The sequence below is a fragment of the Cotesia glomerata genome, linkage group LG2 (genome assembly GCF_020080835.1).
Source record: "Cotesia glomerata isolate CgM1 linkage group LG2, MPM_Cglom_v2.3, whole genome shotgun sequence".
NCBI classification, from domain to species: domain Eukaryota; kingdom Metazoa; phylum Arthropoda; class Insecta; order Hymenoptera; family Braconidae; genus Cotesia; species Cotesia glomerata.
The window spans coordinates 23,297,758-23,322,589 of record NC_058159.1 but is presented as its reverse complement, the minus strand read 5'-3'; the positions used below and the strand labels follow the sequence as shown (position 1 = coordinate 23,322,589).

Genomic DNA, 24,832 nt, shown 5'->3' with positions numbered 1-24,832 from the left:
ATCCAATTTTTTATAAGTAATTTTTCAGAAAAAATTTATTTGTTAAATAAAATTAAAAAATTATCAAGTGACTGTTAACTTTAACGTCATTAAATAAAATTATAATCAGAAGTTTGACAATTTTAAAAAAATAATAAATAAATATACGAAAATAACAATTAAAAAAAAATGTCTAAAAATTAGAAAAAAAACTTCCGTATAATTTTTTTATTTTAACTAAGTTTAAATTTGTTTAAAAATAAAAAAAATATAAGCTATGCACTAATTTATTAGTTGTCCATTACTATAAAATTAATTTATTACTCGATATAATAAATAAATTTGCATCAATCCATAAATAATATTTTATTTGGTAGTCATCAGTGAATTCACGATTAACAGAACAAATATTTTTGAGGTTATGAAATATGTCAACACACAAGACTGCGCGCGAAATCTGAGACTACAGCGAGGCGTTTACTGCTCTCAGCAATCCCGTTTGGCTCTCCCAGCAATACGGTTTAGCTATTTTAGCTAACTAATGTATTCCAGTCAGAGCGATCTACTAGATGGCTCTAGTAAGAATATAACAGTTAGTCAAGTGGGGATAGCTACACACTGTAAAAAATTCCGGTGTAAAATTGGACCCAGGGACTTTTACACCGCCGTATAAGTGTGAAATGCCGGTGTAAAATTTCCTCCGTGTTAAATTTTCACTTGTGTAAATTTAACACGGTGTAATTTAATGTTTTACACTATTCCGTGTTATTGTTATTGTTATTATTCATAACTTTGAAAATCTAATAACTATTACTAGCAACCTTGCAGTCTCTATGTGACTGCCGTGACTTGTGAACTATAAATAAATAAAATTTTGCTTTCTTAAATAATGACTTCTGTTAAATTGCAATGTACTTTTTTAATTATTGACATTTTTAAAGATATAAGCTCATTCCGATGTTACACTCATCAAGACCTTTCATTTGAGTACCCACATTAATTTTTTATATATTTATATATTACATATATCTATATATGAAAAATATATCAAAATGCATGTGGGTACTCAAATGAAAAGTCTTGATGAGTGTAACATCAGGATGAGCTTATATCTTTAAAAATGTCAATAGGTCACAAGATACAAGGTCATTTCCTAATTATTGATATTTTTAAAGATATAAGCTCATCCCAATGTTACATTTGTCAAGACCTTTCATTTGAGTACCCACATTAATTTTTTATATATTTATATATTACATATATCTATATATGAAAAATATATCAAAATGCATGTGGGTACTTAAATGAAACGTCTTGATGAGTGTAACATAAGGATGAGCTTATATCTTTAAAAATGTCAATAGTTCACAAGATATAAGGTCATTTTTTAATTATTGATATTTTCAAACATATAAGCTCATCCTGATGTTACTTACACTCATCAAGAGCTTTCATTTGAGTACTCACATGTATTTTGATATATTTTTCATATATACCTATATGTAATATATATAAAAATATGAAAAAATGATGTGGCAATTAAAATGAAGATTCTTGATGAGTGCAACATCGGGATGAGCTTATATCTTTAGAAATATATATAAAAATATATTTAACACTGTAAACATTCGCATTTTTATCAATAGACTCTAACATAAGATCCACCATATAATTAGATAAATTTTCAACAACTTGAATGTTAACATTCTTGTTGCAGACTTTCCAATGATATTAAGATTTACGTTGGAATGATTTTGCCCCGTAAAATAGCATAATATAGAAAAAATATACTTTTGAATATTTATTTCTACATGTTTATATTTATAATCTAATTTCGTACAAGTCTGAAACTAAACAATCAAATTAATTAATAAGAAATTTTCAGGAAATACATTTATACGCTTGGTGGTGTAAAATTTAGGATTCACACCGTTCAAATTTAACATTATACTTAGTGCGATTTTCACACCGTCCGTGTTAAAAATTTTTACACCGAATCATTTACACTACACCGAGTCCAAAAAATTTTTTACAGTGCAGTAGCATTACAGTATGGCTCTGAGAGCGATATTTTTTTTTCCGTGTATTGAACCAAGAAAATCATTTTGAAAAATTTTAGTTTATTGAATCTTAACTCTAAAATTAAAAATAGTTCAAAAAATTTTTTGCTTAACTTAATCCAATCAAATTCTGCAAAATGATTTTTTTTGTTCAGAATATTATTTTCGAATCTAGATAACTTTTCTATCAGTCCAGGAAAATTCGATACTTTAACAACGAATTAGTAGAAAGTTTCTTGAGCCAGTAATTATTGACTAATTTTCAGTAAAAATAATCTATTATACAACAAGAAAAAGCTCAATAATTGATTTATAAAAGAGGCAGAGATAATTGTAAAACTACTTTTCGTAATAAAGTAACGAAGAAGCAGTTTGATCTATGTAAAATTTAAATTGCAGTAAATATGCGTAGAAAATTAAGTATTTAAATAAATAATTGCACAATAAAACAAATCAGGGAAAAAAATTAAGTTTATCGGCTGGCATCAATAACTCCGGTTAGCGTGATCAAAATGACTGCCAATCAGTGTAAATCGATGGCTTGTGCTCGCTCGCTACTAAGTTTTAGTCAAACGAAGTGATTAGGCTTAAACTCGAAACGATCAAGTTCATGAACGCCATATTTTAGGATAGTAAATTGCTAAGAAAGGAGACTCTAATTATGCGGGGCTAAATTCATCGTAAATACTTTTTATGCGAAAGAAATTTTAAGTAATTTTAATTTTTAAGTAACTAAGATTAATTACAAAGCTATTCAAAATGACTGATTTATTGACAATGTAGGAAATAAAAGGCCAAGAGAGGAAAATTTTGAATTTTTGAAGTGCAATTATTTAAAAACTATCTATAAAAAATATCTTTGGTATCATGAGATCAAAGTATAATTTGCGATTTACTTTTAAATGAGTATAGACACTTGAAAGACCTCAGGATAGAATCTCCCTCTCTTATTTCGTTTAATTGAAAATCTTTTGATACATTTTATCCTTGTTGAAATGAAAATTACATTCGAATTCATGAGACAATGAATACAACCGAAGGTAATTAAATAAAACTAAAAAAATATTTTGTAAAATTCTTTTACGACTTTAACGGTTGGGATATCTTTGAAAACAAATTGAAACTAATTAATCACCAAGGCAGGCTCATGATTATACACAATTTCAGGATTTTCCATGAATAACTTTTCAGCTCAACCCCTCACATTTTGTCTATCTGAATTTATAAGCCTCTTTAGTTTTACTTTAAGTGTAGGGGAAACAGATTTAACTATTCATGCACATCAACTTTGTCATTGAAAACAAATTTTGTAGCTGAAGGATTTCATATTTATACATACATAATTTGTATATTTTAATACTAATTAAACTGACAAAACATCGTACAACTGAGGTGAGCAGAAAAGGTAATAAACGACCGAGATTGTAATAAAAAATTGAAAAGTTAAATCGTACTTACATAACAAAGAAAATTCAAATTAACCAAAACGTGCGTTTTGAAAATTGAGCGCATTGAGAATGAAGTAAGTGGTTTAACTCGAGCTTAACTAATAAGCGGTTTATACTTTCGGTATTTTACAATAGTACACAGTAAAAAATTTTTCGTCAAATTTAACACAAAAATTTGTGTTGATGACTTTTTTTACACAATTTATGTTAAATCAACACTCTATTGTGTTGAATCAACATACTAAAATGTTAAATTCTACACACTAAAATGTTAAATTTTACACAAACATTTTTACACTTTACACAATGACGAAAAATTTTTTACTGTGTAATATCAATATAAAGTCTGTTCTTAATTAAAAGTTTTCTCGAATTTCACAATTTAAAATTTTGTTTTAGATGAAAGTTGTTTTTAATTTTTTGTGGTTATTAATTATAAATCTCAAAAATTATTTAATAAAATATTAATATCCTGCAAATAAAGTTATTCAAAATTAAAAACTTGCAGCCATTATGTGACTATTGAGAGTTACGAGTTGTGAATAAAAACAACTTTGGTTTAATAATTTTACGACATTTAAAATCGTAATATACATAGTTTGGGTACTTGAAATAAATACTTTAAATGAGGTACTTTGAAATAAATTAAAAAAATAATATTGCTATTACAGGATCCATGACCAATAATTTAATGGAAAATGGGACAGAACAAACTTTTAGAACCAAAAAACTATTCCAAACTCCTCCATAAACTTAACACAATTAATTGACTATCACCAAAAAGTATAAGATTATGTGAACTGGCAAAAAGTCAAGTCAAGACTTTTTTGATGATACAAAGTTTAACCATAAAAATTTCTTTAATGATATTAAAAATATATCTGTCAAAAAATGTCCTCATGTTCTTAATTGTATCGATTAATATTTGACATGTAGCTAAATTCACATGTGCAAAAAAAATAAATAAATAGACAAATTTTTTCTGGTGCAAAAAAATATTACATAAATACACCGGAGACAAAATTCTCCTCATTTTCTTGATTATATAGATGAAGATTTTTTTCCTTCAATAAAATCAATTCCCAAATAGCAAATAAATAGGAAAAAAAATTTTTAATATTCACCTGCATTCACTTCAAATTAACTCTGCGTATTTCTTCTTATTATTCACGACACGATAGTACCACTATTTGATATTTGATACTTGATTATCATTAATTAAAAAAAAATTTTGAGAGGGTAGAATTCTGATTGTAATTTTTTTTTAAGAGAAAAACAAGACGACTAATGATTGCAAAAAAGGTAAAAAAAATTAAATATTTTTATGACAATAAAACTGGTAGAATTGGCGTGAGATACTTGACTGTCGGAATACGCCCCTCGATGGGTTGCGTCAAAAAAGCGCCAAAGCCAGCACGAATTCACTATTACATCTCGTTCATTGGTACGATCGACGTAGCTCTGTACGCTCTGTATGAGTATAGAGGGTAAATGTAGACGAAAAAAGTAAAGGGAACTAAAAAAAATTATACAAAAAGAAAACAGTGAGGCTAGTTACGAATGCCAGCGGAGGAGAAAAACGAAATGTGGGTGAGGGTAGTTCAGTGGCAACGTCCACCGATCCCAAACGCCCGTAAATAATCCCTCGTGTCCAGCGAAAATATTCGCTTGCCGAGTCGAGAGCTCGTGCTCAAGCGTGACCTCGTAAATAGTCGGGAAACAGCGACGAGATGAATGAACGTGCAGTCAAGAGAATATAGAGAAGGATTTTGGCTTCACAAGTTAAAGAGAGGGAGTTGATAAATAGAAATCTCTTTTCAGTACTAGTCCCTCTTTCTCTGTACCCTTAATTACTTTTGGTATTTCTATTACATTAGTCATTCGTTAATAAATTTAATAATTAGAAGAGACCAGACTCAATGGAAATAAAAAATACAATGTAGTACACAGTAAAAAATTTTTCGTGATTGTGTAGAGTGTTAAAATTTGTGTGTTGAATATTACACTCTAGTGTGTAGAATTTAACATTCTAGTGTGTTAAATCATTAAATCAATACATGGTGTGCGTCATTGTGTATTTCAATTTTTTTAAAGTCCTAGTAAATAGATTTTACGAATTTCATTAAAAGTAAAATATTTTGCAACCACGCACACTAAATACGTTCTAAAATTTTTTTTTTTAATTTTTAAATTTACAATAAAATTTTTTTTAATTTCCGAAAATCATAAACAATCATATCGGTTACTTGGATTTTTTAATTTTTTTATTTTGTATCTTTTTGTAAAGAAAAAAAAAATTTTTTTTTCCTAATAGTCTTATGAACGTGGACTTGGCGCGACTTTTTTACAGTGAAACTGTTTTTGTTCGGATTTTAATTGACCTCAGTCTTCTCTATTTATAATTAACAGTATAAAATATACAATGAAAAACAAACTTAACTTGAAATGTAAAGAAAAATATTTATAAATAGATATTTTATAATAACAATAATAATTGTCAGGATTGTAATCATCCGACTATAAACTAAAACCGTGTACACAGAACTTAAATGAATATCACATTCTCTTTGAAATTGTCTTTGTTATAGCTACTCGACTCTGTATTTATATTATATATATATATATATATATATATATATATATATATATATATATATATATATATATATATATATATATATATGTTAAAAAAATATCACTGTGACCAAGACTAAGAATCTAACTTTACTGTTTTCTCCGTACACGCATTTTATCTATATGTATTACTATATCCTTTATATTATATTCTTTTTTAGTCTCTTCTCCTCTTCTCTATTATACCATTCAGTAAACTTTTTTCAGCATAACTAATACTACTGAAAACATCCAACGTTTGTATTAACGTTAAAATAAATATTTGTGTTGACTAAATAAATTACGAAAGACAACGTTGATTCACATCATTCATGTTGATAAAACATAGACAATATAAAGTGAAGTATTAATTATAATTATACAGACAGACTACTCTACTATGTCTTATATTAATATAAATATTAATGTGAATGTTATAATTCGAGGAGTTTTATAACAACAGTAATAATTACCAGCGAATAGTAACCATGAGAAGATAAAAATAATACTAATGAAATAAAAAAAAAATCCAAGCATAACATACGTAATAACAAGAAAAGCGTAAAACCTGACAATGACCTCATGTGATTATAACGACCCTAAATTATCATATAGTTACTTCATGAGAGCTTAAAATAGTTACTACACATACACATATATATTTGCTCTACACTTAACTACGCTCTTTTATGCTTTACTCTAGTGTGCGTCTGGCTAAACTAAACCATACGTATCTAGATAAACGCCTCCCAATTATCCACACTCTCTACGGCTTCTTTACGCTTTACTGTTGTATAATTTTATACTCCACTATTAGATATATATATATATATATATATATATATATATATATATATATATATATATATATATATATATACCTCTTTTCTCTCTCGTTTTAAGTTCATGCTTCCCTCTAATCTTATGAAGTCTCTTATCATAAATTGCATGCAATCCTTGTGCACTTTATCATCTTGTATTTAAAATTATTTTTTATAAACTATTATACTCTGATAATAATGTTAATATTAATAATTTCTTTCTTTCTTTCTGGAATGAAAATATTTATATACAAATCAACTTTTTATTCTCTGAGTAATATTCATTCATTTTTTGAATAAACTCCCTCATGTATAGATGTCACACGTATTCAGTAGTAAAAATACTCTACAAATCAACAAATGTCAGTTAAACTTGCCATCCATCATCAGTGCCGGGCTTTTTGTTGATCACAATTACAAATTATAATTGAATTAAACAAAAAAAAATTTATGTTCGATTCTTGAATAGAGCTTTATTTCATTAAATTATTATTAAATTTAGATTGCAATTATTATCGTTATTATTAGAGATAATTATTTAGTTTTTGGAAAATCTGTATTATAATTAAAGATATGATAAGAAAAAATTTTAAACTGAGGAAAAAATCAGTTAAAAAACTATAAACGCACAATAATTTGCGTAAAGTGATGAAGAATTAGATTTTAAACAATCTTGAGAAAAAAATAAGTGAAAGGAGTAACATTATTATATGCCATTGTGATCAGTTGGATTGAAAATATTTAAATAATTCAATTTTATTATTGCGTGATATTATAAAGAATAATTTTTTACAAATAATGAAAGTAACACACAAAAAAATGTACAATAAGTATAGCCAAAAAAAGGTACAGTGACCACAAAAAATACTTCAACTCTATTCAACAAGCATTAAAAATTAATATCAATGGTAAAGTTGAAATTTGAAATTGTCCTTTATACTATCTCGAATGTTTTTCAGTTACCGTTAATCTAGTATATTAAATAAAAGATTGCATGTTCATATAAATGATATTAATTTTCGAAGAACTATTTTTATTCCTACATTAAAAAAAAAAAAAAAACTATCATTTAATGAAATAACAAAATTAAAAAAAAAAAAAAAAACTATTGTGTTTAGAAATATGTCAATTTTAAAATCAATACATCACACTTCCATCTGTCGGTGATTTGAATATTTCATCACTTTTCTTTATATATGAAACATAAATATCAATATCCATTAAAGTATAATACAGAAAATAATGTCTTTGGTATTAGCATGTAACATATCATTATTATGAGTAAACAAAGTAAAAAGCCACTGTGTAAGTTAACGGTTGTCAGATTAACTACACATAATGACAAAAGTCAAGTCCGTCTGACAATAATCCATGGTTGGATTTGCCATCGGCATTTGATTCTCTCCTCCCACGTCAACATAATTACTCTCTATCTCTCCATACTATACTGTCCCTGTAAACTTGTCACAGTATTACATCGACCTCTGCTAATTATGCTTCTCCATGGTGTGCTGCTGGTTACTGGATCCACTGAATCCACTTCTATCACTCGTGTTGAAGTACATGCTTTGTAGACGCTTGCGTACCAATTGTATCACCAGCAGTTGATGTCACCTATAGTAATAGTAATATAGTAATAGTAGAAGTAGTAGTAAATAGTAGAGCTAAAGTTTGAGGTAGTATTGGTGGTTTTAGTGGTACTACTTCTATTACTAGTTATACCTATACCAGATACAGAGTACAGTCAAAGCGACATACAACTCTATTCGAGAGCAGAGCAGAGAACTATAACCAGAGCGCCTATAGCACACATATAATAGCAATGCGAGTGAGAATATAAGACAACCGACTTTCTGCTGGTAAAACCAATCCTACTAGGTATAGAGTATAACAGTATGTATATATATATATATATATATATAATAGATAGAGAGAAGTGGCTGCTCACGTCCGTCACGTCGACCGTCGACCGTCAACCGCGTGCACTTTAGATTACCAGACAGAGGGGCATGTAATCAGCTTGTGAAGTTCATCGTGTAAGACTAGATAGTCGTTGGTTTTCTCCGCGGGTGAACAGCCTTACCTTACTTTACCTTGCCTTATATTACTTATCGGGAACCCTTGTCTCTACTTCACTAATATAACTCGATCTTTCTATCTCTATTACACACACTTATATTAATCATCTTCTTCTGCTTTTTATTATATATATAAATATATATATATATATATATATATATATATATATATATATATATATATATTTATTAGGGTGTGCCAAAATGTAACTTCCGTGGAGAACCTTTTAAAATTAGAATTTTGAGTTCCGCTTTTAACAGGGGCTGCATTTGGGCATTTCCTGAGATATTTTGGTGTGAGACGATGTATTTGATTTTCATAGAATTTTTTAACAGAAGCTTAGTTTGGGCATTTCCGGTGAAAATTCAAAATTTGGCCGGAAGTACCCAATTAAATCTCCTAAGAGGTCACTCCAAATTTTTTAAAATTTCAAAAATTGAACTTTTTTTTTTTAATTTTTTTTCTCGTTAAGATATAATTTTATAGACTAAAAAAAAATAAGTTTCTGAAAATTTCAGTTCAAAATTTAAATTTTGAAAGGTTGCTCATAATTTTTTTCAATTTATTAATGCATTAGTTTAGATTTTTTCGAGCGACCTTTTACAATTTGAATTAAAATTCCATGCATTTTTTTTTTTTTTATTTAGTACCATAATCGATAAAAATACATCACGAAATGAACTAAAAATCAAGCACAATACAGAAAAAATAATTTTTTTTAATTTAATAATTTTATTTAATAAACTTCCAAGCGTGGATTCGAATCCCAAGCTGGTCTTAGAAACCAGCTTGGTTGAGATTTGACCTTGCCGCGTAGTTTAAGATTTTTACAAACCAAAAAGACCCCAACGTACCACTCCCAACAGTTAAAGTCGACGGTATGACTAATTAAAGAAAAAAAAAAAAAAATTATGAGCGACCTTTCAAAATTTAAATTTTGAACTGAAACTTTTAGAAACTTATTTTTTTTTGGTCTATAAAATTATTCCGTAACGAGAAAAAAAATTAAAAAAAAAAAAGTTCGATTATTGACGATTTTTGAAATTTTAAAAAATTTCGAGTGACCTCTTAAAAATTTTTTCTTAAGCTGTCCTTTGGTGAGGGCTCTTAAAACATCAAAAACTAACATTTTTTCACTCGAGACTAAAAAAAAAAAATAGTTAGTTTTTTGGGCCACCCTAATATATATATATATACGTCACGTATCTGTGTCTCTGTCAAGCAGTTTTACACCTTGTTCAGCTTTTCTATCCTCGCTGTATCGATCGGCGTTTGCGTCATGTTTAATTGCAACTCCCTTCTACGTTCTCCAAGACGTCATCCCGGGTACAACTATTAACGTAATTATATTTTAACACCAAGGTGGAAACACCTTTTTCACTGAATTACTTCTTTTCTTTTCTTTCTTATTTTTTCTTACCGATCGATTTATTCTTTTCCCCTGCCATGAAATCTAGTTTTAATGCTAACGGATAGGAATGTAATAAATGTCGAACGGTTTATTTACGTCTATTAATTAAGACATTGCGCTTCGATGATTCACGTAATTAATAGTACCATTTATATAAAAACTTCCGCATTCTATCATTTATTAGAACTGATATTTTTTATTTGTAATTCAATATATTTTTCACATTTTAATTATTGCCGTTATCGTTATTATTGATGAGGTAGAAGCATCAGTTGTTGACATTGAAAGAGACAGGAGAGTAAATTTTTTTTGCTGTATTTAAAAACTTTTTTTGATTTTGACTCAATTGAGCTTTTTATCAATTTTTTTTTTTTTTTAACATTAATCTACTGAATTCAGTAGTTTACTTCGAGTGATGAAGTCTATTTTCAAACACACATTATTAACAGGTTAAAAAATCTTTTAATCCAATTATTGGTTTACTGCTGCTCTAATTTTTGTCACTCATAATGCGCATACGCTATTGATCTGTGGGAAATGAAATTTTTTTTAATTGAAAGAAAAAAAAACGTTTTTAATTTTTTCTTTACATAAAATTTATTTCAATTTGTCTAAACATTTGGTAAATGTTCAAATGTTGTAGTTAAGCTAGCTGCCGTACTAATATTTAAATAAAAAAGTCCTGCAGTGTCAAAATTCATCTGGCAATAAATCCAATTAAAATTTGATGTACTAATACCCTCTTAAATCTGATAAATATTAAATGGCCGATAAATGTAAAAGATTGTAAAATTGTAAATAAAGATTATAATTCTGGTATTTTTAAAGTGTGATTTATTGAAATCGTAAACAAGAAAAATGTTTGAATAAATCAAAAATTTTATTGTCAAGCAAGATAAAATAGTGTGTAGCTTAAAAAGACGATAACTTGCGAAAAATTTCATAATTTAATTCATTTATTTTTTAACAGATTTTATGTGTAATTGTTATTTATTAATAATGACATCAATAAAATAAATATGAAAACAAAGTAGGCTGAATAATTGATGCATTTTTTTTACATTAATAAATTGTTATGACGGAAATTGATTGAAATTACAATGAAAGGCATTTGATATAGGTGGATATATAAATATATATCGCTGCACCTATATAATGATCTTTTGTGGTAAAAGACGATTGCCTATTGTCATCAGAAAATAGCGATATGTCTGCAACAGCACGTCATATTAAACATATTAAAGTGGAGGGTATCTTTTTTTATTTGTCTCGAGTTGATTTTTTTCACCATATATAAGTTCATAAGAAAGAATAGACAATAAAAAGTGAGGCTTCTTTTATTTTCAGGTTATTTTTCTCTCACTTAATTTAAACGTGACAAGAACGAGAAATTGCCGGTATTCATTTTATCTGACCTCAATAGTTATATAACATAAAAAGTAAAGTTTTCAGTTGAAAAAAAAAAGGGACGATTAATTTTTATTTTAAAAAGTTTATAGCAAACTTTAGCCATAAAAAGTTTAATGGAGACAAATTTTCGGCATGGTTAATTATAAATATTAAAATATCATATAAATCAATCGAATTATCTTATCACGCGGAAGAAAACAGTCATTTGGTTACTTACGGAACGTTGAATTCAGAGATTCGATTTCAATTCATCGCTCGAATGAATAACCAACTGCTTTACTTCACTGTCTCCGAATAGAAAAAAATAAAATAAAATCAAGTGAAAAAAGGGAGAGTATAGAAAAATGATAAAAAGAAAAAGAAATAGAAAACTAGAGAGGAAGTGAAAGAAGAATAAGTATATCGTAAAGTTGTGATGCTTTATTCGATTTTAGTGTACGGACACTTGCCAGATTTCTTCTGATCTATACACTCAATTTTTCACATCGCTTCAAACAAGTCCGCGACAAATTGCAACAGACAATGCCAAAAAATTATGCATCATCGAATTCAATAAATTTATGTGCACCAGTTTCTATTACATTTTTTATTTTAATACTTACATGAAAATTATGTTTTTAGAACTCAAAAAATATCTTTTTTCATTTCTGAAATCCATTGTCCGACTTTAAAGAGAACTTTAAAAGTAGATTTTAATGAGAAAATTTTAACTACACAAAAGTTTGAACTTTCAAATTTTCTGCTCTAATAATTTCCATTTCGGCAAAATTGTTAGCAATTATAACTTAGATCTCCATTCTATCTTGTACAGGTAAAAAAAATAAATTTTAATTGCGTTAATTTGGTGAATTTATTTATAATCAATGAATTATTTTCAAAACTTTGTTAATTTATTTTAATTTTAATTAAAATTCAATTGTCAACACTATCTGGGAATAATGAAATACAATGATCTTTTTTTTTTTTTTTTTTTTTTTTAATCTAATTATATTCTTTCACTCCAATACTCAAGCTTGATAATTAATGTCACTATTATGATTTCTTGAAATAAAAAACTAAAAGCTATTTTATTTGCCCTCATTTTAACTTATAACTTATAACATAGTCGATAATATCATGATTAATATTTTAAAAAAGTGATTGTTATTATTTAATAAAATACTAATTTTAAATGACTTGCTGTAATATTTTGAGTACAGAACACTTTGATGTTAAAAAGTTCTTTATATGTATTCATACAATATTTAATTAAAAACTTCTTTGAAATGCGTTAATGGACAGTTCTAACTACTTAAATGTAAGAGAATTCTGTAACAATCTATGCGGATGATCCTTGGAATCAGAATTAATGAATCAACTTTGGATATAAAGTTGCAATTTTGAAAGAGAAAAACTTTTTCATCATAAATAAATTCCTATGTAAATTTCGATAATTAATGAATTCAATTATACACTCAAGACTATTAACTCTGACATGACAATTGATTTAGCATTGACAAAAAAAGAAGAAGTCTGTTTTCCAAAAAGCCAAAATTTTTTTTTATTTACAATTTTTGCAATGAAAAATTAAAAAGTTTGGAAAATCCAAAAGTGCACGACTCATAATGCTCATTTAATTATGAAATATAAAAAAAAAAAAAAAAAAACTTAAGTCGTTCAAAATTAATTGCCGAAAAAACAGCTGTAGTAGGAAGGTACTACACAAGCGCCCCTGGTGGAATAAAATGTACATAATATCTATAGATATAGATATATCACCATCTATGTTAATTTTATATGGATATATATAGATATACAGTCTTGTAGTTTTCGTTTTTTATTAATTGTAATTAAACGACACTGAATTAATTAACCATTCGCATTCAGTGACCTACAATCGTCGATTAGAATTAAAAAAAAAAAAATTTAACTCAAATAATTGATTTTTTCACAAGTTACAGTGTTTCCGGGGTTTCATACATGACGGACAGGAAAATTTTTTGACCTACTTTGATGTTTTTTTCCGTTTCTTTTGCAGTAAATCAATTTTTAGAAAGTATGGAATTAATCTCCATTAAATTATCTCGACAATAGTATGCAAAATATCTTGATTCCGTGAACTAACAAGGCTATAATACTAAAAATAGTTGCTAAAATGAGGCGAAAAAAATTTTTCGATCGGAAAGCACTCTCTGATGCTTCGCATCATGAGTCGTGCAATAATAAAGTTCTTAATATTGTGAACTACTTACTTCATAACTAACTACTCTTTTATGTGTAATTTTTATCACATTTTAATTAAATTTCAAAAATCAATCGTTTGTTTAAATATGAACATACAGGAGAAATGAAAAAAGTAAATCACAAGTTTACTCAAACTCGACAAGTCTTTTCAGTACTAAAAACGTGGAAAATTGAACGATAAGCGAAGCGTTCTGTGAAACAAAAAAAAATTTAAAGAGAAGGAAGGTAGACTAGAATCAAATACCGAAGAATAATGGAATTGTCTCTATGTAAACTCAATAGATTTATTAGAGAAAAAAAATCACGTATATTTATTAAAAATAGCAGAAATTAATTAAAAAAATTTTTTTGTTTTATCCAATTTTCAATTTATTGTCATTAACAAGAGAATTAGTATTATTAAAAATTAGCTGCATTGAAATAGATTGAGTTTTTGGAAATCTGATCCACATCTAAAATTAATAACAAATAACCTCCATGTATATCTTTGCTTTCTAAAAAAATTTATTCCATTTTTTGAATCTATTCATGACAATATGTATATTTGTTTCGTCTGTTTGTATTGAAAATTACTAGAAAAGTAACAAGAGAAATAAACTTTTACTGTAATTTCATTTGAATATAAAAAGTGTAATATAACTTATGTTGTTTTTTTTCTTTTTCAGGTGACACAAATCAGCAGTATTTCAAAGTAAGACCCATAAACAGTTCTGTGCAAGAAGGAGGAAGAGTAATGATACCATGTGTCGTTGGAAAAAGAATGGGAATAGTACAGTGGGCTAAAGATGGTTTCGCCTTTGTCATTCAGCCGGGTAAGCTTTTTGTTAAAGAAAATTTTCTGACAGATTACTTTCATCTCTTGATCCACGTCATATTCTTACTGCTTATACTTACGCTTTACTTATTCCATCCCACAACTCATACTTGTTCGCGTTTGCTTTGTATTAAACCAAAATCTACAAGTACACATAAACTTTAATGTTTTCATGTTGATATTCATAACGGATAATAGGATATATGTAATAGTTGTTTTGTTTTTATTGTTAAGGTGGCAGCATTGTTGGTTATCCGAGACTAAAATTGGAGGGTGATCAAAATTCAGGAGTTTACAATTTAACGATACGCGATGCTTCGTTGACGGATGATGGAGAGTATCAGTGTCAAGTTGGTCCTTATGGAAAAATAAAAGCGATTCGTGCTAATGCTAACCTCGTAGTGATATGTAAGTACTTTTTATTTTTATTATATTCTGTAAATCAATTGGAATCAAATTTAATCGTGGAATTTAAACATAAAGCTATTGAAAATTATTTAAAGTGTTCTCGTGAATTCGATATCAAATTTGATGAATAATACTTGTCCGATAAATACGCAGATATAATAAATAATAAAAGAGATTATTAATTTACAATAAATATGACGGTAAAAATAAAAGTTAAATAATAAATTTTCCAACACGAGTACCCTGTTAAAGTGCGGAAATATTAAAATTCTCTGACAATCAAGATATTGGATATTTCCGTGCAAATACTCAGTATTTGAATAGAGAACTATTTGGCACCCGATTCCACTGGGAAATTTTACAAAGTATAATGACCTGTAGTTTATTTATTTTATTTATTTTTCTACTATCATTGTTGTTATTTTATATTTTTTCTCTGTTCTTTATACTTATTTTATTTTTATTTGACTATTACAAGCCCGGACAAAAACTCAACAACTGACTGAGAACAACGGTCTTGGCAAAGAGAACACCCATAACCTTTTTTTGTATTCCCAATTGTCCCCTTTCCCGTCACAGACTCACATGCAGTATCTCAATATTTTGAGGGAAACGACGAACTAACCCGGTCTCCAAGTCTCATGGGAGCACTTTAAAATTCCCAAAAGTACTCGTTCACTTCTAACATGCATATACTAGCTAACTAAGTGTCACATTTACTTTATGTATGTATAAATATGTAAATATATGATTCTTTTTCTATTTCTTCTTCTTCTTATGTACTTAAATTTCAAATGTAAATTAGAAAAAAAAAACATATTTATACATTAGGGTCTGTCATTTTTAGAAAGCTTTTTTTCAGCTTACAAAAAAGGTTGTATTCTTGCAGAAAGGTTAAACAAGAAGTGTGTTAAGATTTGAATTCTCAAAACTAATATTGAAAGATGTCTTATTGATAAAAAATTATTCATCTCAAAAATTGTACTCTTAATTTAAAATTTCAATTCCATCAATTAATTACTATTAATGCCATCTATTACCAATAGTACATAATGAATAGTTAGTTAATGGGTGTGGCTACTTGACTGATTAACTGTTGACATGAATTTTAGTAAATTAATTAATAAACATTTAAAAAGGGAATAAAATCCTGTTTAATCTCTGCTTGGCGTTAACAGTTATCTTTTATTTATTTTATTGATGTAAATTTAAGAGATTAGTGGTACCATTATTTCACAACGTTAATTATTTTTGATGAAAACAGCGTTTACTTTGGATACTTAATAAAAAAATTTATTATATATTCAGTTATTTTCAATTTAAAAAATTAATTCTTTAATCCAAAATTTAAAACTTTTGAATCAGTTGCCTTGTAAATTAGTTTTTTAGATCAAGATTATTTCCGTTTATATTGGAAAAAAAAAAAATGGCATGACATATTTATTTTAGCTTTTTTGTACACAGAAAAAAAAATATTGTTAAAATAACTATCCAACATATCCTCAAATGACGTTTCCTTAAAAAAAACGATCCGGATTTCTGATTTAAGGATTCATTTGTTTGACTTAAGCATACAGAGTATAGCTCTTGTCAATATATGTAGTTTCGTCAAAATAGGCAACTGTTTTGTTAACGTGAGGATCTGTATAGTTGAATTAACTAAGTGTAACGCCAAAATAATGATATGGATCGTCATTTTGATGATCCGCTGTATAGCTGAATTGGCTATACAGCGTATATCTCTAAAAAAAATGACTAAACGGCGTATAGTCAGAATAACGATACGTATCCTTATTCTAACGATATTTTTTTCTCCGTGTAGGAAACAATCATTGATTTTATGAAAAAAAATTTTTTTTTTTAATTTAAAGTGTAACAATCATAATCAATATGGTTTAGTAAATTTTCAAAAAGTATTTCAATATTCTATAAAATTGTAAGGCTGTATTGATTCATTCGAAAATTTCGAATAAAATGGAAAATGGGTAAAAAAATAGGTGTACGTATTGTAAAAAGAGAGAGAGAGAGAGAGAGAGAGAGAGAGAGAGAGAGAGAGAGAGAGAGAGCGAGAATAGCTGAATCGAGAGGAAAAGGAAGTGAAAAAAAGAATAGTACGTGACGTAATTTTTAAAGCTCATATACCAACGATCGTTTGTCGTGAATGTCAAGCAATAGATGACAAACTGATACGAGCTATCCGGTGGACACGGTATTATTTATGACCATCCCTTCGTCATCATTGAATACGCGTACGCACACCAGGAAAATTCAGCTCGCAATTTTAAAATATTTTGCCGATAGCGACGCCGGCAATCGACGCACCCCTAGAGCCATGTTCCCGTCATCAAATGTCAAAGTCACTTTTTTTTATTATTTTCAATTATATTTTTTTATTTTCATCCGCAAAATCAACACTCATATGTAAACAATCTCACGTCAAGTATCAAAGATTTATATTAAAAAAGGTTTTTTTTCCATAAAAAATAAAAAAAAATAAAGAATGTGTGATGAGGTTGTGAAAGATTATTAACTTGCTCATACAAAAGGAGCTTTTGAACGGATAATAGGAAATGCTGGAGATTCAATCGTGCAAAAGACGTTAAAGGTGCATATTGAAAAAAAAAGAGAAAGAGAGAGAGAGGGAAAATGAAAGGAAGCGTATATAGAGAGAAAACTGGTGAGATTCGTAAGTAGACGGCAGACGTGTGGTCAGTGACACGATTTCCTCGTACACTCGATATTTCCGACGGGAATAGCCTCCAATATCCTTCAACACCAAATCCCATGTTATATAATGTATATGTATATCCATACTACAACTATACTATTTGACACATGAATACACACACAAGGACTATATGCATTTTTCTTGTGAGAATACCTGAAACGATTTGTATTACGTAATTCAAAAAGGTATTTCGGTAATTGAATCGATAAAATTTTTAGATTATCATTTAAATAAAATAATGAATCGTTTTATTTATTTAAATTTCGATCCATATGTATTATTAATAACATTTTTATGATACTTTTAAACTTAAAGATATAGTTCTAGACTTGAAATTATGCTAACACAACTAAAAGAATTTAAAAAAGTAAAAAAAAAAATAATTAAAAAAAAATAAAAAATATTGTATTCACTATATATTTATGTATAAATGAAAAAATAACGAATTAAGAAAAGAATGAAACTGAAGTATTTTTAAATATATTTTTAATTTATCTAAAATTAATTAAAGATATCAATTACATTTAATTAAAAACAACCGATTTAATTTGATGAGTTGAATATAAATTTTCATTAGCGTAAACATTGTTTTTTTTTATATTCTTATCGAGTTTTTTCAAATAGATGTTGGTAAATTCTGGTATATTTACATTTTGGATAGCAGTATTGCGATTTTGTCAATAACAAAAGTCACGACTGAAACTCATCACTTTTTTTAACAATATATATGTCTATGAATCTATATATAAATGTGTGTGTACTTAGCAGACGTGTGAACAAAGGAAAAGAATAATAAATATTAAAGTCTTCTCTCTTTTGTCATAGGAATATATTTCTTTCTTTAGCTTTTTTTTTGTTTTTCTGTTACTTTTTTATTTTTTTAGCATTGTTCTTTACACTTCTGTTTTTGTTTTATTTTTCATTATAATAATTATTATTATTTTTTATTTCCAAAAAGCTCACTAGACTGTGAAAGCATTGAAGAATCGAATATAAAGCGATGATGAAAGAAAAAAAAAAAGTCCGCACAAACTATATGGGTGCGTCATCATTTGAATGAAAACTCTCTCGAATGTGTTTATATATATGCATATACATATATATGTAAAAAATAGAAAAAACTAAAATTTTAATACTTCTGAATTAATTAAAAAATATTATTCCGTCTATGCTTTTTTATCTAAAGCTTAAACTTTCCGACGGGTATGAGTAATTAAATTAATGGCGGGTTAATATTGTAGTTTCGAGGACTTTGAACTTTCTGTTGATGTAAATATACTTTTTTTTCAACTTATATGTATATATATTACATTGAATAGAAGATATATGTATATGTAGACCTGTAGTAAAGTTCACCAGAACTACAAAGTTAGATGAGTAAATCGATGGATAGTAAGCTCTTTCAAAGCCCACCGGTCACGCCAATATTTGCCCTACCGCCAACTAGGATACTGACTACTTCACTATCAAGCTTTAGTACATAATAACTGTGCTCTTTTTTTTTTTTATTTCTCTTTACCTCAGGCTTAATAACTACTTCACTCAGTTTAGTTATTATGCTTTGCTGCATTCCTATTTTACTGTAGTAACATTAAAAGAGAATAATATTGCAATGTTCTTTATTTTTAATTTTCATTCATTTTTAAATTTATCAAAGTAAAAACTTTTATTTTTTAATGACTCATAAATTTGATATTAATTTCTCCTCAAAGATTTAATAGTTCTCATAAGAAAATTGGCATATTTTGAGCGTAGTAAATTTAATTCTTGATTCACTTCACTCTAAAAAGTTATGACCTAATAAATTAATTATTATAAATTATCAAAAAGAGATTGTGAGATTTTATTGACGTATTAATACGCAAAACCCAAGAATTTTAGTTATATAATGTATGTAACAAATTTTATAAAGCGATATCGATGAAGCAACAATATCAGATTTACGTTTTTTCTTGGGTGTATAATAAAACGAAAAGAAGATTACCAGATAAAAAAAAAAACATTTGGTATATTTATTATTTATTATTAGAAAAGCATGTTATGTGATGAAAGAATAAAGTTTATTAAAAAATGGATTTACGAGATTCAAATTAAAATGGAAAAAAAAAAATAATTGTAACTTAGGTAGATTTATGTATCAACTCAATTGCATAGTGTATTTAAAATTGTATATTTGTATTCATAGTTGTGTGCGATCTGTTTCACGCTTTCTTGAGTATTCCACTAGGAATTATATGGAATATATGAGCGTTTTGGGTACTACGATGTGGTCGTACCACACGTGGAGCTTTACTACTTCGTGCCAGGGCGTTATTTAAATTTCATTTATCCATATGCTATCTTACAACTATAACTACATAAACATAAATTATAACAAGCATATATGTGACATTTTGATTAATGATTTCCCCGTGAAATTATTTCAATGAAAATTTTGAAAAATTTTTATTTAAAGAAACTTTTTTGTAACTATAACAGATAAAGATTGGTTAATTCGCGATAAAAATTTCACTTGAAAATAGAAAGAAAAAAAAAATTTTTAAGATAAATCTTTGGAAAATCTCATCTCAGCTAATCGCTACTTGTAACAATATGATAATGGTGAAATTTCAAGCAGCATAAAAAATCTCTGGTCTCAATGCATTTCAATCGTGGATTTTAAAGTATTTTTTTTCTAGATTTTTATTCGCCTTGATATCACAACGATCTAGAATTATTTATCATGAAAAGACATCAAAGAGGACTTCACCACTAGTTTTCGAGTCGGCAGAATATGTCCTTGTTATCAGAAAATAGGTCGTACAAAATGCAAAGACACGATTTCTCAATTCACTCGACAGTATTTCTCAATATACAAACTTTTATATATATATTTCTTTTTATGTTTATTATTATTATTATCTTGAAATAAAATCCATTGCTATCATTTTTCGAAATAAAAATAAACATTTTTATATTAACATTCCGTATTATTTGTAAAAATGTGTATGTTAATTAATATATCTAAAAACCTATGCCAAATAAGCTCCTTTGGAGACTTAAAAAATAATTTTTATTTTATAAATTAACACCTCAAACTAGTAACTCTTTTGTAAAGAGACGATTCAGCGATGATGCGCCTTTCGTCTGAGATTTTCAACACTACTTATGGTCGGAAAATTAAATATGGGCTTATGTGAATATATCAGACTACACTGAAAAAAAAATTAACTTGATTTAAGACAAAAATTCTTGAACCAAGAATATAATTTTGAAGAGGGTAATTGTCTTGAATCAAGACGAAAAATTCTTGAATCAAGTAAAATTTCCTTAAATCAAGAATAATTTCTTTAAATTAAGAATTTTTCTACTCAAATCAAGAATATCGAGTTCTTTAAAATTATATACTTGATTCAACATTTTTTTTTCTGTGTATACTAGGGTGTTTCAATTTTAGGCGACTTTTTTTTTCAACGAAGAAACAGGCTGAAAACTTGCATGAAGGTGAGAACAGAAGCCTGTTCAAAGCGGAGCTCTTAATATTAATATTTAGAGGTGTATGTCCCTTATTTTTCATTTCCCATTTAAATAACATAGGAAAAAAAATTCTTTTTTTTGTTTATTTTTCTAGCTCGGCATACGCACCTCATATAAATAAGACCATAGCATATTCTTGTAGATAATTCAACGCTTTACAAAAAAGGTCTCTTACGCTGGAAAACGGTTGACTCTAAAGGCCATCCCTGCAACTTCTGCTAATTCTATATCTAAGCGCTTAAAATTGCACTTATGAGGTTTTTGAGCTCTTCAATTCAAAAGTCTGATAAAAGTTTCAAAGAACACTATTTTTTGAACTTTCGAAGTGCAATAACTCTTGAATGAATTAACGAATAATCGAATTAACGAATAATCGAAACTTAGAAAAATAAACAAAAAAAAGAATTTTTTTTCCTATGTTATTTAAATGGGAAATGAAAAATTAGGGACAGACACTTCTACATATTAATATTAAGAGCTCCGCTTTGAACAGGCTTCTGTTCTCACCTTCATGCAAGTTTTCAGCCTGTTTTTTCGTTGAAAAAAAAAGTCGCCTAAAATTGAAGCACCCTAGTGTATACATATATGGACGTATCAGGTCATATCAAAAAATTTTTTTACAGAATCTAGTTAATTTATTCACATGGATCATAAAATCTTAATATAGATTAATATGACAAGAGAACTGTAATAAGCATAGCATAACATAACACGAATAAATCACAGAAACAATTTTGTCATGAATATAACAGTAAATTGCTGAGTACTTTCCACGGTTCATATTTATACACACATATATATTTAAGCCGTAATTTCCCAAGTGTGACTGTCGAAAAACTTTTTACGCAGCATTAGTTTATGAATGTGAAAATAAAGATGACAATGATTTAATGTTATAAAGCAAGCATAAATTCGCTGCTGGTAATTTATAATGTTTGTAAATTATAACGTACATCATCACGTAATATAAATTATTCTGTTTATAAACTATTAAGATTAAAAAATATAGAAAAGAAAAAGTTTAAAAGAATGAAAATACCGTAGAGCAAAGGTTAAAGTGGTAAGGATAACATTATTCTAAAGCTTGTAACTTTAGAGTAGTAGCTACTAGTTAAGATTAACGATTTCCGACGCCTGATATCGTTCACCAAAAAGGATTAAAGACAAAGCCGATTGTCGGTTCGTCCTGGTGTGGTTTAACACACCATCCGCAATACTTGTTTGTTGAGAATTCTCGTTAATCGTCCTGGCATTAATGTCGTCTTCGATGAGCCTAGTAACCGCGAATCATGCCATTAGTTTGTAACATCAGATAATTGTTTCAACGATCCGTTTTAATGTTAGTTACCCACCACATAATAATAATCTGCATAATAATCTGTATACATACAAATAGATATAGATATAGACATAGATGCTCTTCTCTAATTGTATCACATCTATGGGCGTGCTTTCTGGCTCTCTGGACACAGATAATACAATTACATTTACAAAGATCATCAATAATTACACAATTGTGCAATTCATGTGTCTTATAATGTTGATTTATAACTATATTATCTAGTTTTATAATTTCACTAATTTTACTGTTTTACATTTTACTGTTTTTACATATGAAAAAATTATTTTTATTAATTACTTTCAGAATCTTCTTTATGAGTAATTGATAGATTTATTCTTCAATTAAGTACACAGAAAAAATATTTCGTTCTTTCTAAAAATAAAAAACTCATGTTAAAATTTTTGATTTATATAGAACAGTTGAATTATGGAAGACATAAAACTGAAAATTTTATTAAAAATAAAATTAAAACACGAGTGATTTTTTGGGATTACCTGAAAAGTATTTTTATCAACCATTTCAATTTTAAAGCAAAGAAAAATTAATCTTCAGCAAAAAAAAACATTTTTTTTTTATAAATCTGTTTTCGATTTAATCATATAAATATAGATGGATTTGATATAAAATGAGTTTATATAGATTTTGTACGATGAAATATTAAATTTTTTTTAGATACATAAAAGATGTCGGTACAACAAAAAAAAAGTTCGAATAGAATAAGACTCTAAAAGATTAAATCTGCACGGGAAAATCTAAATAAGATTTTCAGTATCTCGTTTATGGTCTTTGCGCAAGAAACATTAAGAAAAAGAGTAAATCCATTAAATTATTTTCCATAGAATCGATAATGAACAATGCACGTGCCCCAGAATACGATAAGCTTATTTTAGTCTATCACAGTATTATGTGTACTTAGGAGTTGCGAAGAACTTTTTTTACGAGAAAATACACTTACTGTTAGTACAATAAATAAATCAAATTATGGATATACATAATAGATTTTATAATGTATTTTTACTGTAAATAATACATATGACCATATCAGAAATTTCATATGGCCTGTTATGGTCTGATATATCTATCTATAATTTTTAATAAGCTCTGAAAATTTTCATATCAGATCCGATACGGTTATATAAGTCCACGTATACTTTTTCGACCAAAATTAGTGTCAAAAATTTCCGACAAACGGTACATGATCGCTGAATCGTCTCCTTACCAGACAGTTTTTGTTTGATAAAAATTGAAAAAATTGTAATCAATTATTTTATCATTTTCATCTATAGCTTAATATGGCCATATATAGCCATATCAGAAACCTTTTCACGGGATTGATCTTGTTAATTAACCCTGAGATACAAAAAGTTTTTAATCACAATAAATATCTAAATCAAATGAAATTATAGAGAACATTATAGGAATATCCATTCCCGAGTGAAGATCTGTAATGTCGAGAATCTGTGTGGAAGTAAGGATATCGAATAATCTACACGTAGTCTTCTCAGTTGCCATAACGGTGGCGTTCCATGCGCGTTTATACGTGACGTATAATGTAAGCTACGCGCGTATTTCTCTTCTCTGTACTTCTCTGTCTTGTCTATCTCATTCACACATTAACCCTCTCACTCATTCAATTTGCTGTCCCTTACTATTCTACTATCACTCTTACACTATTCCTCTCAAATTTCACTCCTTAGCTATTCCATATATGATCCCAAAAGGATATGATATAACGAATAGACATTTATAAAAGACATCTGTGATATATTAAATGGAAAAACGATCATATAACATTTATCAAAGAGATAATATCGTAACCAAGTGTTTTTTTTATGTACCAATTTTTGGTACTATTACCTCTTTTGACGATGATTATCATGTTGCGTGGCGTTTGGTGAATTTTAAATTTTTTGTTGAGCAAATTTTCAAATTATTCGAATTTCAAGATCCAAATTTTCATTAATTAATTATTAGAATTTA

At 27.7% G+C, this 24,832-nt stretch overlaps 1 protein-coding gene across 5 annotated transcripts in view; it reads left to right on the top strand.

Annotated features, from left to right (window-relative positions):
* The window catches only part of LOC123259626 (nephrin-like), a 206,606-nt gene that overhangs the window by 148,629 nt on the left and 33,145 nt on the right, over window positions 1-24,832 (top strand). For all 5 annotated transcript variants that reach the window (XM_044720231.1, XM_044720232.1, XM_044720230.1 and 2 more), the window contains exons 2-3: window positions 14,710-14,856; window positions 15,093-15,266. In XM_044720231.1, coding sequence (XP_044576166.1) covers window positions 14,710-14,856; window positions 15,093-15,266 — 321 coding nt within the window. The remainder of the gene's footprint in view (window positions 1-14,709; window positions 14,857-15,092; window positions 15,267-24,832) is intronic.